Consider the following 15,010-nt stretch of genomic DNA (forward strand, 5'->3'; position numbering starts at 1 on the left):
GGTTAAGTAATAGTAGGATTCAACATGAATGCTAACCTGATGACGATGATGACGGGGCATCATGCCGCCCACAGCAATGGTTAAACTGTCGATGATGCATGTTATTGGTAGTATTTTTATGGACTTGGTGCATGTTATTCTCTTTTGAATCTGAAAAAGGTAGTTTGTAAGGATACAATTAGAAATTTAGAACGAGCATGAAGCTTCTCCTTCAACTGTGATTGGCGATTATTGGATATTTTAGCATGTCTATTAAAACTGATTTCCAGTCTTGAGTTAGCTGCCGATTAATGTTCTTTGGTTTGTTGGACTGTTATTCAATTGTGTTCCCCATATTGCTTGTCTATACAGATGAATCTGTGGCTTCGGGTTGCGGAATTGGTAGTCCCTCGTCAATTGATTCGGTTAATAGCAAAATAACAAATCCTTGTGACAAGGTGAAACCGCATGAAGACAGATTTGGAGATTCGTCGTCAAATTAATAAAGTGCTTGAGGGGTGTCCTCATGTAGATATTTTTATCGAGTGTAAATAAACCGCAGAGGATGAAATTGAGATGGAGTTCTGTCAGTTGAGACATAATTTTTTCAAGTGGAAGACAATCGCATCGATGCGCATAATCGCCGTTGTATGAACGGGAGCGATACTTTTGGAGACACAATTTGAATTTTAGTGTTAACTATGTTTTCCTATTCTGGAGTTTGATTGAAGAGTTTTTGAGTTTAATTGCTCTTTGTATTACTTTTCATGGTGCTTCTTGTGGATGACACTATGTATATGTTTGATTTGGAGGAATAATAGACAGAAAATAATGGTTTAATTGATGGAGTCATGCTTGATCCATCACTGTAGTTTTCATTTCTGGTTTTTGTTTGCTTTGGTATGTCATTTGGAAGTTCGACATGTGGCTCAATTTGGATTATCCCTAAAGTTTGGCTCAATTTGGATTAACCTCACACTTCTCTGGCCAAAGTCTCTAGTGTTCATTATCAAACTCTTGTGTCTTTGGCCAAAAGGGTACAAAACTATGCCTAAATGCTCCCACAAACTACAAGGAAAGCATAGCCCAAGGATATGGACACGCTCGAAATCAAAGCAAAAACACAAAACATTACCATTTTCAACCAAATTCCTGAACTTTCATTACGGTTGACTTCAACAAAAAGTTTTTGAGAGTTAGAAGCATCAAATTGGACTGCACATTAGAGATTACAAAGATGTACAAACAAGGAACACTTCTACATGTATAACAAGGAACACTACAAAGATGTACAAGGAACACTACAAAGATGTACAAACATGCTCTAACAGATTAATGAGCTCTGGATGTACAAACATGCTCTAACACTTCTCTCTCATTATGTGCCCAAAACTAATTTGGACCCAACACGGATACAGACAAATCAAGCTTGTAACTCCTCTTCCTTCTATACATCAAAACCCCCAAGTAGCATCAACTGGAACCGAAGTAGAGCTTTCCAACTCAACACCTACAAATAGGCTAAGTTTGTGAGCTTTTCAACTCCAGCACCTGCAAATAAGATCAGCAAAAGAACCAACACATTCAGACTAGTATCAGCAAAAGAACAAGCACCAAGCATAGAAATGGAAAAGAACTGGAATTCACTTTTCAGCTTTGGGCTGGTCACTCATGTTTGTTTCAAGGTATAATCACTCCCACCCAAAATGCCACTATATGCTAGATGCAATTCTCTACCACGTTGGTAACAGAACAAGGATCAAAATGAAACAAGGAGTTTTCTACCAAAATATGCTAGACCTGAAGGCAATACCATTTCATTAAAGCAAAAACAGAGACAAACGATAGATTAAATTGTCTATAAAGTACATCCACACGATGCTATAGCTAAAGGTTTCGACAAAACACCTAAGATCAATGGCAGCTTACCAAACACAGAATAGAACTTTTGTTCATGAATAACACAAATAAGTAACATGGATTAATTGTTTTTCCTTTTCAAATCTGTATGAGGGTAAACGGAATAGCGTAGTTTGTTGGAAGCATAGTTAGTTGGCCAAATGTAATGGCTTTGTCTCTTGTTAGACAAAAGTCTAACAAACTGTATTCTGTATGCATGGATTTGGCATCCTATGAGTGTCGGCCGAGTCTACGAAGAAATAAAATTGGCCAACACTTGGCCAATTTATGGAAGGCCCCAATCTTTAAGAATTTTTATGCCAAAATCTTCTGAACCCTAATAACTTGAACTCAAACCCTCATAAACACAGAAATATAAAGAGAAATCAAAGTTCCTATGTTTTGAAATTATGGGTTTCACACAGAAATCGAACTGTAATAAACCCTAACCCTAACTTCTATAAGATGACCTTTACCGAGATTTGTGCATAATGGAAAATGCTAAGACAGTCCTTGGATAGTTAAGATTCAAAAATGTTAACTTCAAAAAAATGTTTTCAGTGCCTTGGATCTTTTCAGAAATTGGAAAAGAAGTCAGAACTTGGTTATTACGAAATAGGGTTCGACAAAAATGTTTCGAGAGAGAGACCTCAGTGGACGAGCGTTGGTCTCCTCTTCGTTCTTCATCGTTCTCCTTCTCCTCTTCGTTCTTCGTCGTTCGTCCTAAAAAAAAAAAAAACCCAAATTTCTGAGAAATTTCGGCCGATCCAAATATTTTTTTTTTTCGAGATAGAGACAGAGAGACCTCAGTAGACGGCCGTTGGTCTCTAGTCGAGCTTCTTCATTCTCCTTCTCCTCTTCGTTCTTCGTCGTTCGTCCTTTAAAAAAAAAACCCAAATTTTTGAGAAATTTCAGCAGATCGAAATTTTTTGTTTTTTTTTCCGAGATAGAGACAGAGATACCTCAATGGACGGCCGTTGGTCTCCAGTCGAGCTTCTTCGTTCTCCTTCTCCTCTTCGTTCTTCGTCGGGCTTCGTTTGTCCTAAAAAAAAAAAATTCAAATTTCTCTCAAAATTTCTTGCGATCCAGATTTTTGGTATTTTTTCGAGAGAGTGACAGAGAGACCTCGGTGGATCTTCGTTCGTCTTTGGTCTTCTTCTCCTCTTCGTTCGTCAATCGTCGCCCGCAAGCTTCGTTCTTCGTTTTCCTCTCTCTCTCTCTCTCTCTCTCTCTCTCTCTGTTCTGCGTTCTGCGTGAATGGATGGTGAAGGGGGAAAGTGTAAGGGCTTAGGGGGGAAAGTGTAATTATTTGGGTTTTAATGGCTATGTCTTATCCTGGCCGTTGGATTCAAATCCAACGGCTCACAACAACATCCCGCACCACACCAAAATCCGGGATCCCTCAGGAGAACCCCACTGTATATGTATATATATATATATATATATAAACCGTTCTTCCTTATTACATATATATATATGTAATAAGGAAGAACGGTTTTTGAATCTTATCTCTCTATAAATCCTAAATATTGATTTGCTCCACAAATCCTTCGGATCTTCCTCTCTCTCTCTCTCTCTCTCAAACAATATTAATTGCACAATTACCACTAATTAGATCTCATATTGCGCCGTGTCTTCAGACACGGGCAAACCCTAATATATTTATATATACATATATATCACAATCATTAATCGATCATCATTTTTAATCTTTTCAATAAACAATAATCTAGAAACCAAACGTGCCACAAGGCTTGTCAATAGGGCGGATTCGATCCGGATCCGACAGATCCGAATCCAATCCAGATCTAATAAGACCCGAATTTGATAAGACTCGAATCCGATAGTGGTAATCCGGATCCGAAAACTTTTTTACTTCAAAAATTTTAGCAAAAAAAATATTTTCCGAAAAAAAATTTTAAAAAAAAATACAACTTAAATATTTTTTTTCAAAATAAAATTTTACTTTAAAAAAAAATTTGAAAAAAATAAAGTTCAGATTCGAATTGATAATAGATTTAATCTGATCCAATCCGTATTCAAATTACCGGATTCGGATTATCGGATCGATGTTATCGGATCCGGATCGGGATCAAATTTTTCGGATTGAATCCGATCCATTGATAGGCCTACGTGTCACGTATATGTGAGCCCGTTGAACAGGCTCTTAACAAGTGCAGTTGCAGTACTCTAGTAATAAGCACCATATATTTTTATGCATTCGACTGAAGTTCAAACCTAACTAGTTACAAGTAACACTATCAATTTTAAAAAAATATATAAACAAAAAGAAAACGAAGAGGCGTCCAAAGGGAAGGGTTGGTCTGGGGTACGGTGCGCACAGGGGAGGTTAGATCTCGGTGGGATTGCGGGGGTCAAATTTACTGCTGTCTTCCAGCCCCGACAAGATATACTTTATACGGAGTATATAGATTCTGAATGCCAATGTCAGAAACATGACGATTTTGCCCTCCGCTCCCAAAACTATTCACTGCTCCTGCTTTGCCAATAAAATACTAATAGTAACATTTTTTAAATTTCTTTGATCATATATTTCCTGTGTTTATTAATCCCATGGTGCACAAACATGTACGTATACAACTAAGGTCCCGTTCCGGTTTCTTAAAAAATGAACTTTTAGAAAAGGAAGAGAATTTCAAACTAAAAATCACGTGTTTACACAAATAATTTTCTTACCAATATGAATATTGTTTTAAAGATCTTATTAATAGATTTCATTGAGATCTTTTAAACGGTGCAAAAAAAATTGAAATATTATTTTTCATTTTCGTTATATTTAAGTTTGAAATTAACTTCTTTTTGAAAAAGAAGATTCAGAAAGAAAGCGGAACGGAGCCAGTTAAGCAGTACATACTCTCCCGAGATCTCAAAAAAATGGGGGTGGGTGTAGGCCTGTCAATGGACCGGATCCGATCCGAAAAATCCAAATCCGATAATGTCGATCCGATAATCCGATAATCCGAATCCGGTAATCCAAATACGGATCGGATCGGATCGGATTAAATCCGTTATCGATCCGAATCCGAACTTTATTTTTTTAATTTTTTTTTAAAAAAAACAGTAAATTTTTATTTTGAAAAAAAAAATGTTTAAGAAGATGTATTTTTATTTTTTACTTTTTGTTTTAATTTTTTTAAATTTTTTTAGGAAAATATTGAAATTTTTTTTGTATTTTTTTGAAATATATATATATATATATATATATATATATATATATTGCTAAAATTGTTAAAGTAAAAAAGTTTTCAGATCGGATTCAGATTTTCGGATCCGGATTACCACTATCGGATTCGAGTCTTATCGGATCCAGATCGGGTTTGGGTCTTATTGGATCCGGATCTGTCGGATCCGGATCGGATCTGGCCCATTGACAGGCCTAGGTGGGTGCATGGTGATTTTTAAAGAGCACCAAATAATTTCTCCAATAACATTTAATATCATCTAAAAAAGAAAAAGAGAGAGAGAGAGCGTGACGTACAGTGACAAAAAAGCCACTGAACTGTCACGAAAAATGTGTAGTTAAAAGTTTTTAGTGATTGTTTTTCACCTATAATGACAGATAAAAGTTACTAAAAACTTTTAACTACACACTTTTAATGATAACTCAATGACAACCATATTGTCAATTTTGCTTCTTCTTTTTTTTAGTTAACCTTGATTTCTTTCGTGAGAAACTCAGAGCTTTAAAAATCCTCTCCTTTTTTGTACCACATTTTAGTTTTATGGCGACTTGGCGAGGAAGCAAAGCACCAATGAGATTTTGTTCAAAAGCTTCACCTTGGCAGGCATTCCAAGTTTTTACAGCTAGCCATGCATGTGGTAGGAGTAATTCGAAAACACCTGCTGCTTTCCAAACAGTCATGTGCTGCTCCTGCCTGCGTGTTTTTCAGAGCAAGAATTCTGATGTTCAACGGGCTTTTCCACGGGATTCTTGCTGGTATTCGAGCCTATGTTTGGCTCTTGGAGGAAGTTGAGAAATCCGATGAGAGAACAGATTGATATATATATAAATATGTCTGAATTAGAATGTTTCCTTTTAAGTAGTACTGTTGTTGGGGGGGAATAAGGGGCCAAATCACAAACAAATATTACCAATAAAACAGTCACCAACTCATGAACAGAAACGCAGCAAATACAGATCAGATTTTCAGCACAATATCAAGCTAGCTACAAACATGCAATTTTATAGGCACAAAACAGAGCATAAAATACAGCAGTGAATAAACTTATCTGGGCACTGTTTGCTCCATATCTGTGATTTTTCTTATCCTCGTCGATTGAGTGACACGTGGCATGAAAAAGAATGATATTATTGGAAATTGAAAGGTGACTTTGGTTTACCTTAATATTATGGGTTTAAGTTAAGGAAACTTGATTAAGTAAAATAAAACTATGACAAAGTTTTATGCGTTACCCTTCCGTCGATTGGCCCGTTTATTGGCCAATATGTGGTGTATTCCCGTTAACATGCAACTAAGCATTATTTGGACTTGTTTCTTCTGATGAATTCAGTTACAGGTGTTAAAAGAATATGTATGCAGTTACCCCCACGATTAAGGGAGCAGTTTTGCTTAGTCATGGAGCAGTTTCACAATGTGGAAGTTATTTGCTTCACTGCTCGTGGGAATTGTTTAAAGGCATAACATGAAGGAATAACTGCCATATTGGAGGGAGGATTCAAATTCAAATGTAAGGAGGCCTATTTAAAGACAAGTTAGTAGCAGTTTCGGACACACAAACAACGCCAATCAGGCCTTTATCTTTTCTTTTCTAGGAGTAGAATTAACTTGTAATTGTTCACTCAATCTTCTCGATTGATTGTTCTTCTACTTTGAGGGTTAATAAAGTCCATTTTGTTAATCTTCTTCCATACTTCATCCACTTCATTGTTTGTTTCCAAAGAAGTCCTGAAATACGACAAGGAACCAAACTCCACTTTTCACATCCACATTCCAGCAAGCTTTACAATACGATTTCCCGTCGATTCTCCGTCGATTGGAAAGAAAACAAGAATTTTTGGTAACAGGCACCGAAAAATTCTGATTTTCCTTCACTTGATTCAAGCTTTACAAAGCCTTCTTTCACAGCCACACTAGAGTACACACAAGGCCACTCAAAACCCACTTTTCTCTCTCTCTCTCTCTCTCTCTCTCTCTACGTTTTTTATTTTCTTCTTTTCTTACTTATTACAAGGACTAAAGACACACACAGAGCCACTTGATATTTCTGTACGAGGTTCTAGACATACACTTTTTTTTGCTCGGCAAGGTTCTAGACATACCACTTTTTTTTGCTCGGCAAGGTTCTAGACATACACTTTCACTTATTACATACTAAGTACAAAAGTATAAAGATATTACATGAAAGCCTCCAAAAAGTAAAACACGGAAATACCCAAATTGGGTTTACGCTTAACATATTTCTAACAAGTACTCCATAATGTTCGAGTTGTGGCTTTGTTTCTCCATGTTTTGATCTCTCTGTATAAGAAAAAGAAATGAGTTGCTGCTTGCTTGTAGAAATTTTAACATTGTTCGTTTGGGGTTTTGAGGGAGTTTTTTTTGAAAGTAATGAGTGGAGAGATAGAAAAAAATTATTGAAAACCGTGCACCCCGGTTTGGAGACCGCCAAGCGAACAAGGCTTAAGCTGGGCCTGGGCCTATTGATCAGTTGTAGAAGGCAAAAGCCCATGGAGTGTATTTGTTGGAAATCTCTAGAAGGGGCTAATCCTGCAGCCCGTAAATTTCTTTAATGGGCCACGTAAGCTTTGGGCCCTGCCCCTGTGAGTTTGAGTGCTTCAGCCCTGGTTATGATCCATCGGCCCGACTCAAAACATGCAGCCCCTCCACTATTACCATGCCTCATTCTACGTGGTGTAAACTAACATAGCTTTTCTCGGTTCAAAATCGGCAAATAAAAGTTAGGATTACTTTTATCCCACACTGCCCATCTATTTGGAGTCGGAAGAGTTTATATACAAATCGAGACAAGAGAGAAATTGTCCCTTCGGGGACATCTGATAAAATTGGATATATACAGAGAAGATTAGCATGGCCCCTGCGCAAGGATGACACGCACAAATCGAGAAATGGTCCAAATTTTTTTGACCTTTCCTCCCTCAGATCACCATATTACACCGGAAGTTTTCTTTCCACGTTGTAGCTCTCGCTGCAGGTGTACCTGATCTGTTCTCCTTGCTCCAAGTTCTAATTATGCAAATCTGTGATCGAGTAAAAAGAAGTGTCATAAATTAGTGCCAACTCTGTTCGATTTAAGCTCGCAAGTGATCCTACGATTATTCAACTACTTATAATGGAGTGGCAATGAGGTGGGGAATTGGGGATCCTGAAGTGAGAACCCTGTAGTGCGGCGTCCAATCGTTTTTCATAATCGATGATTCAGAGCCGGTCATAGTTAACTCTTACCAGTAAAAAGTTAATTATGTACATATCTGAACTATTAATTGCAGAAACAGACGGTCCGATGCTGCACTACTGATTTCATTATAGGGTCCTCACTACAGACCCCGTTCCATGAACCTAAATGAACCAAAACTCCAATTCGCTCGTTAAATTACAGCAAAAAGGTTGTGCCGCCTAAAAGAAATAGCAATGCTACTACCCACAAAACTATATCCAACACCACAGCAAAAAGGCTGTGTGACCTAAAGAAAGAGCAATGCTACGTAAATAGTTATATCCAAAACTGTTCGATGCACTTATGTCCACATCTATCGAACGGTTCCAAATACAGTTATGCCTAGAGTTGTGTTTAAAGTCTTGTGCGTAGACTTTCTGTCAAAGAAAAGTTTCGTGAGTTCTTCAAATCCACATTCTACAAGGGCTATACCTACATTTAACTGTCACAAATCACCATGAATTCATGACTATGTTTTTTCTTTTTATCAAAACTATTCATTGGGGATAGAGGTGTTAAAAAAATCGACGGACCGAAAAAATCCAAAAAAACCAACCGATCGGTTCGGTTTTCAGTCGGGGTGATGGCGGAATTTTTCCGGACCAAACCAAACCGAAATCGGTTCGGTCTTGGTTTTCTGAAATTTTCCCTGGCCCGAACCGAACGACTATATATTTTACATTAAAAAAATGTAAAATATTCATATAAATATATATTTATATGTTTTATTCATATACACTTTAAATTAAATGAAAATTTTATATTTTGGGCGGACCAAAATCTCCAACCGACCCAACCCCACCCCACCCCAAACCGAACTCAACTCAACTCCAATCGGGATCAGTCCTTGAAATATTTTGACCGAAGCAAATTGGTCTTCGGAAATTTCACTCCGAACCGAACCGAAATCACTCGTAATTGGGGAAGAAAAAAAGAAGTTATTTTAAGAACTTCAAATTACCTTGTAAGTAAGACTGTTAACATTCTGTAGGCGGCAGTAGGATGCAAAAAATTTCTTCAGTCTTTCGTAAATACGGAGTACTATATATAGTAGTTAGTGGTTTTCTCTCAAAAGTGTTGTATAATATAGTCCTACCTTTCTTTATTGTATTCATCATAATCAAAAGCTTGGAACATGAATCAATTTTCCCTCTTTTTCCAAAAGTTGATGATGATGAAGACACGAGGCTTTAGTAGGCAGAGGTCTTTAATTATTGAACACGTCAAGTTGTTCCGGTGTCAATGCTGTGAGACCCCAATCCCATATCGGGAATTTATGGAAAAGTCTTAAGTGATTTACAAGATAAGACCCGCCTACTATTGTTAATTCGAAATTAACTTTTTCAGTCACATGTTTCAGTTAAAAATTAACAGGTCAATTGGCGCGTGTCGTTACAGTAAGTATTAAAGCTTATTGTCGTTACTCTAAGTATTAGAGCTTATTGTGTGGACGGTGAGTTTCGTCTCCTTAGAATTAGTCATATGCATAAGCTGGTCTTGTATCCTGATTTTTTTTTAAAAATAATACATTATTGGAAAATTTGAAGGAAGGTTTGAAAACGAGGTAAGATGTACTTGTCCCATGTCAATTTTATTGCTATTAATCTTCGCAAGGTATGGTTTCGGCATAGAATATCGTCAGAGTCTAGGCTTCGTTTGTCTGGGCGTAAAATATTTTTCAGCCTACTTTTCAGTGTTTAGTTATGTAAAAAATAAGAAAAACATTTTATTGTAAAATATTTTTCATTAATTGGATGAACATGGTTTACCCTTAAATATTTCGTAAGTTATTTTTCGAAATAAACCCGCTATGCTACCTTTTACTTCAATTGTCACTGCTCAGTTTCCTCGATAGTCATTCATGACTCACGTTCAATTCCAATATTCTCACATCTCTACACTGTTTAAGCCCCCTCTTTCTCTACATTATTTTGTCGATTTTCGAAAATATTTTTCAAGTGCCAACCAAACACCTGAAAATAAAAGTTTGAAATTTATTTTCTGAAAAAAACATTTTATATCGAAACAAACGGAGGCCAGTCTCTGTCGCTTTTGAAGTTTTGTTAGAGCATCCACAGTGGAATAAGCAAAACCAAAATGTTGCTAAGGTTAACAATATTTGCTCAAAAAAATACTCACATTGGAATAACCAAACTTAGCAACCTCTTAGCAACTCAGCAAATTTTGGCTTTTAAATAATCGAAATTAGTAACTTTTTGTCAATAATCAAATTTTATCTCTCAATCAAGTACATCAATATTACACAAAAACCTTCTCTCTCTCTCTCTCTCTCTCTCTCTCTCTCTCTCAACAATGTTTTCAAAAAATAATTTTAAAAAATGTAATTTTCAGATTTTTTTCAAAAACATTTTTTTTTACAAAAAACGATTGTGCCCGGTGATTGGCTTTATGCCTTAAACTATTAGCTGTGTGCCCGATGATTGGCTTATGCCTTAAATTATTGGCTGCTTGTCTTGTGTTACTTTTTATTTCTTGATAAACTGTTACAAGTTGAGAATATCTTTTAGCTGTACCTTTGAATATGGAATTGCATCCATGTTTCTATAACATAAATTGTTTTTTTTTTCCTTCAAAAATCGCTTTTTCAAAAAATATGCGTAAAATGAAGAGAAAAAGTTTGGAGGATCCATTGGTTTTGATTATGGGCAAAAAATAACCAATATGAGATTTGACATTGCTAACTTTAACAACCTCTAAATGGATAATCAAAATTTGACGTGGCATGTTTTAATTATTTACATTTGTTTATTCCACTGCTGATGCTCTTAGGAACTACACCTTGTGCTATCAATTGATTAGCACCGAGTCACGGATGGACCTCTTTCTTCCTTGTGTAATTAACAATATGGTATCACATACACGTTCCATTGTCTTACACACACATAAATAGATAGATAGAAAGATACATACATACATATCAAAGTTTTACATAGTGGTCGAATTGGGTAGCAGTAGCGGGAATATCGAATGATACTACGTAAAGGAAATCGGATATAGCGATCGTGAAATTTTTAATAAAATAATTTGGTGCCTTAGCGCCCATAGCGTTCACGTAGTGGTCGTAGAGGCCTTGAAGCGATCAGAAAATGGGACTAAAAGTGACACATATCAGGAATCAATTGGTACGGATCGATGCCACATTTTAGGAAGCACAGTTTACCAGGGTGTATTGGAGTGGAGAGCCAAAAAAACCACTACATAGCGGCCCATACGCTACTTAGCCGTGGATGCTTGACAGTTGCATGAGCTGACCCTCATGGAAAACCCCAATAGATTTCCAAATAAAACTAGTTCTACGGAAGAATAAATATTTTCTCTGTCCGGATTTGTTCTATTATAATCAGCTAAAAAACTTGCTACATCTTTAAATTCGTAATGAATTTCATATCGAATATAAATCTTTTTTGACAGATCTCGATTAGTTCTTTAATACAATATTTTCGAAATCACATAAAACATTATAAATTACAAAATATAATTAATTAAAAAATAAGGGGGTGTTCCGAATTCTAAAAAAATGAACTTTTAGAAAATGAAGGTAATTTCAAGCTCAAAAATCATATGTTTACGCAAATAATTTTTCTATCAATATGGATCTTGTTTGATAGATCTCATTGAGATCTTTTAAATAATGCAAAAAATTTTGAAATATTATTTTTCATTTTCGTTATATTTGAGTTTGAAATTACATTCTTTTTAAAAAAAGAAGATTTAAAAAGAAAGCGGAACGGGGTCTAATACAAACTCCCAAAAAAAGACCATTAAATTGGGAAGTAGTAACTTTCCTTTCGAAGGTATTCAGCTAAATAACCAACTGAATAATTTCTTATTTGATAGATCTCATTGAGATCTTTTAAATAATGCAAAAAAATTTGAAATATTATTTTTCATTTTCGTTATATTTGAGTTTAAAATTACATTTTTTTTAAAAAAAAAAGATTTAGAAAGAAAGCGGAACGGAATCTAATACAAACTCCCAAAAAAAAATCATTAAATTGGGACGAATGGAGGAGTAACTTTCCTTTTGAAGGTATTCAGCTAAATAACCAACTGAATAATTTCTTCACTTAAACGGCCAAATGAGAGCCACCCCTTACCGCACCTTTCCGAAAAAGAACAACATAGTACTAGACTTTTTTTAATCTCATATATACTTGTTTAGGCCTTCTCTCTCTTCCTCGTACATGCTCTAGTTTCTCTTCTTCCTTTTTTTTTTTGATCAGATTCTCTAGTCTCTTTCATGCATTGATTTTTTGTTGGGGGTTAACTTCATCCATTCATTTTGAATATCAAAGAACCCCACTCTATTTCGTCCATAATGCCTCCTCCTCCATTACTACAACTCTCTCTCTCTCTCTCTCTCTCTCTCTCTTGATCTCGATCTCGATCGCGAGCAATATTCACAGTACTTGAAGTGGGTGAAGAACAAGTAGGTTCGACATTCGCACTTTCGGGCATCGATGATTAACACGTTTGACAACTCTTGGGAAGAACAGGCGTTTGTCAATGATGCGAACGGCAGGCCTCTTGGAGGGTTCGTTTGGCCTCCAAGATGTTATTCATGTGGCTTCTGTAAAAGAGAATTTTGGTCAGCTCAAGCTCTAGGTGGCCACATGAACATCCACAGGAGGGATAGAGCTAGGCTCAAGCAGTACTCTCTCAAAAGTCCTGATCAGAGTCAAGTTCTTCATCATCCAAACCATAGCCACCATCCTTGCAAATCACTCGCTGATCTTTCATACCCATCTCAGGTTTGCTTCGATCTTATATAGATACTGATAGATACTTTCGCATCGCTTCACTCACCCGATAGTGAGACTGACCCATATATTAGAGGCTTTAAATCTACTATTTTCTTCTGAAAGGTTCATCAGGAGCGCCAAAAGGAGTTGTCTCAATACTCTTCCCCACCATCTTGTTTAGATTCCAACGGAGTCGGACTCCTCAGTGTTTCCGACCTCAAAAGTGCATATGGAGCAGGGAGAGAAGGATTTGCGTTTCTGCGAAACGGTGAGAATTGTGTTGAGAAAAGTTTGGCTATGGGGTTTGACTTGATTGATTCTCCAAATAGGCCATATGGGTCTGATTTTGATCATGAGGTGATTAACACTAGTAGTAAGAGACATAAGACCACTACCACTACTACATGTAGTACTGTTTCCTCAGTTCCATTCTTCCTCAATCAGTATTCAAATGATGGATATTCCTTGGAGGACTTAGATCTGGAGCTCAGGCTCGGTGACCAGCCAAAGGTGAAGTAGAATGTGCACCCCAAACATGTGGTTCGCCATGAATATGTTGTTTTGAAATGGTCACGGTGTTCTTGGACTAGTGAATAATTTCACTTCTTTAGGTGCCCAGGTGGTAATAGAGAGAGAGAGAGAGAGAGAGAGAGAGAGAGAGAATTTCCTTTCTTTTGTTTCAGGTAAAAGCCTCCACATGTGTACTTGTTGAACTCTGGCATACAATGAAATGCTCAGTCTATATGCTAGCTTGATCTTTCTTTGATATTATAACTAGTGTGTGTGAATTCCACACACTAGTGCGTTAGTATGTGACGCCTATACATTTATGTGAGTGTGTTGTGTATCTGTTTATGCGTAGTGTTTATAGTTGTAGAATGCAACTGTGCTCTTAAAAGGTTAATTAAAACCAAAGGCATTTAATGAAGAAGAGAAAAACATTAACTTGTTAAGTTTTACTCCCTCCGTTCCGATTTGTTTGTCCTCTTTTTGACTTTTTGAGAGCGTTTGACCTCTCAAAGAATTGTTTATAATTTTCAATTCGTAATGTTTTTAATATGCAATATGGATCTTGTTTGATAAATCTCAATTAGTTTTATTATACAAAATCTTCAAAATCATATACAACATTATAAAATGTAAGATATAAGTATATTTTTGAAAGACACGAATTTCGACAATTGGACAAACAAATTGGGACGGAGGGAGTATTATAAGTACTTGAACTGTTATGTCCATAAGCAGAAACCATATTTATGTCAAACATGGTAGCAGGAGTTTTGCAACAAGTCCAACTATTTGGGCTAAATGCAAAGTAAAAGTTCTTTTTCGCAGTTTTTGAGAAAACAAACACTTTGACCCCGTTCGGTAGGGTTTTGAATTTTGAATTCTAATCATTATCTTATTTTCCTCCAATTATTACTCTCGTAAAGAGATAAAGAATTAGTCCAAACAACTTATTTTTTACTTGATTTTGACAAAATAACTAAAAAGCCCTTAAAAAGTTTGTCCAAACTCATCCATACAACAACCACCAATTTAAGTTATTTTAAGGAGAGAGAGAGAGAGAGAGAGAGAGAGGGAGGGAGGGAGGGAGGGAGGGCCCTCCTTTGGCTGGTTTCAATGAAGTTTCATTGTGTTTGCAAGAGCCAAGAGGACATCTGAACAACAAGACAACTACGGCCCCTTTGGATGAAGGATTTGTTTTGGGTGGATACAGAAGGAGGATAGATTTGAGGGTGGATATGGAATGAGGGATGATATGTTAAGAAGAGTAGTCCCACCTCTTAAAAAGGGTAGATTTGTAATAAGGTGTTTGGATAGATTTTTGAAAAGGAGGTATGGAAAGTGGATATGATGAGATTGACTGAATTGCCCCCACTTGGATTTTTAGATGATCAAAATTTGTTTATTTAATTATAATTACAAGG

The 15,010-nt window shown here is 36.4% G+C and overlaps 2 protein-coding genes and 1 non-coding gene across 3 annotated transcripts in view; all 3 read left to right on the forward strand.

Annotated features, from left to right (window-relative positions):
- LOC131300112 (mannose-1-phosphate guanylyltransferase 1) overlaps positions 1–15,010 on the forward strand; it is a 58,059-nt gene that overhangs the window by 4,385 nt on the left and 38,664 nt on the right. The window lies entirely within an intron of this gene.
- LOC131302202 (U6 spliceosomal RNA) lies at positions 7,900–8,002 on the forward strand. The gene has a single exon (XR_009191666.1). It is a non-coding gene; the product is annotated as a U6 spliceosomal RNA (small nuclear RNA).
- Positions 12,680–13,911, forward strand: LOC131300114 (probable transcriptional regulator RABBIT EARS). The gene is made up of 2 exons (XM_058325805.1): positions 12,680–13,088; positions 13,203–13,911. The coding sequence occupies exons 1-2, from the start codon at positions 12,798–12,800 to the stop codon at positions 13,596–13,598; spliced, it is 687 nt and encodes a 228-aa protein (XP_058181788.1). The 5' UTR covers positions 12,680–12,797; the 3' UTR covers positions 13,599–13,911.

Source organism: Rhododendron vialii, chromosome 9a, assembly GCF_030253575.1.
Source record: "Rhododendron vialii isolate Sample 1 chromosome 9a, ASM3025357v1".
Taxonomy (NCBI): Eukaryota; Viridiplantae; Streptophyta; class Magnoliopsida; order Ericales; family Ericaceae; genus Rhododendron; species Rhododendron vialii.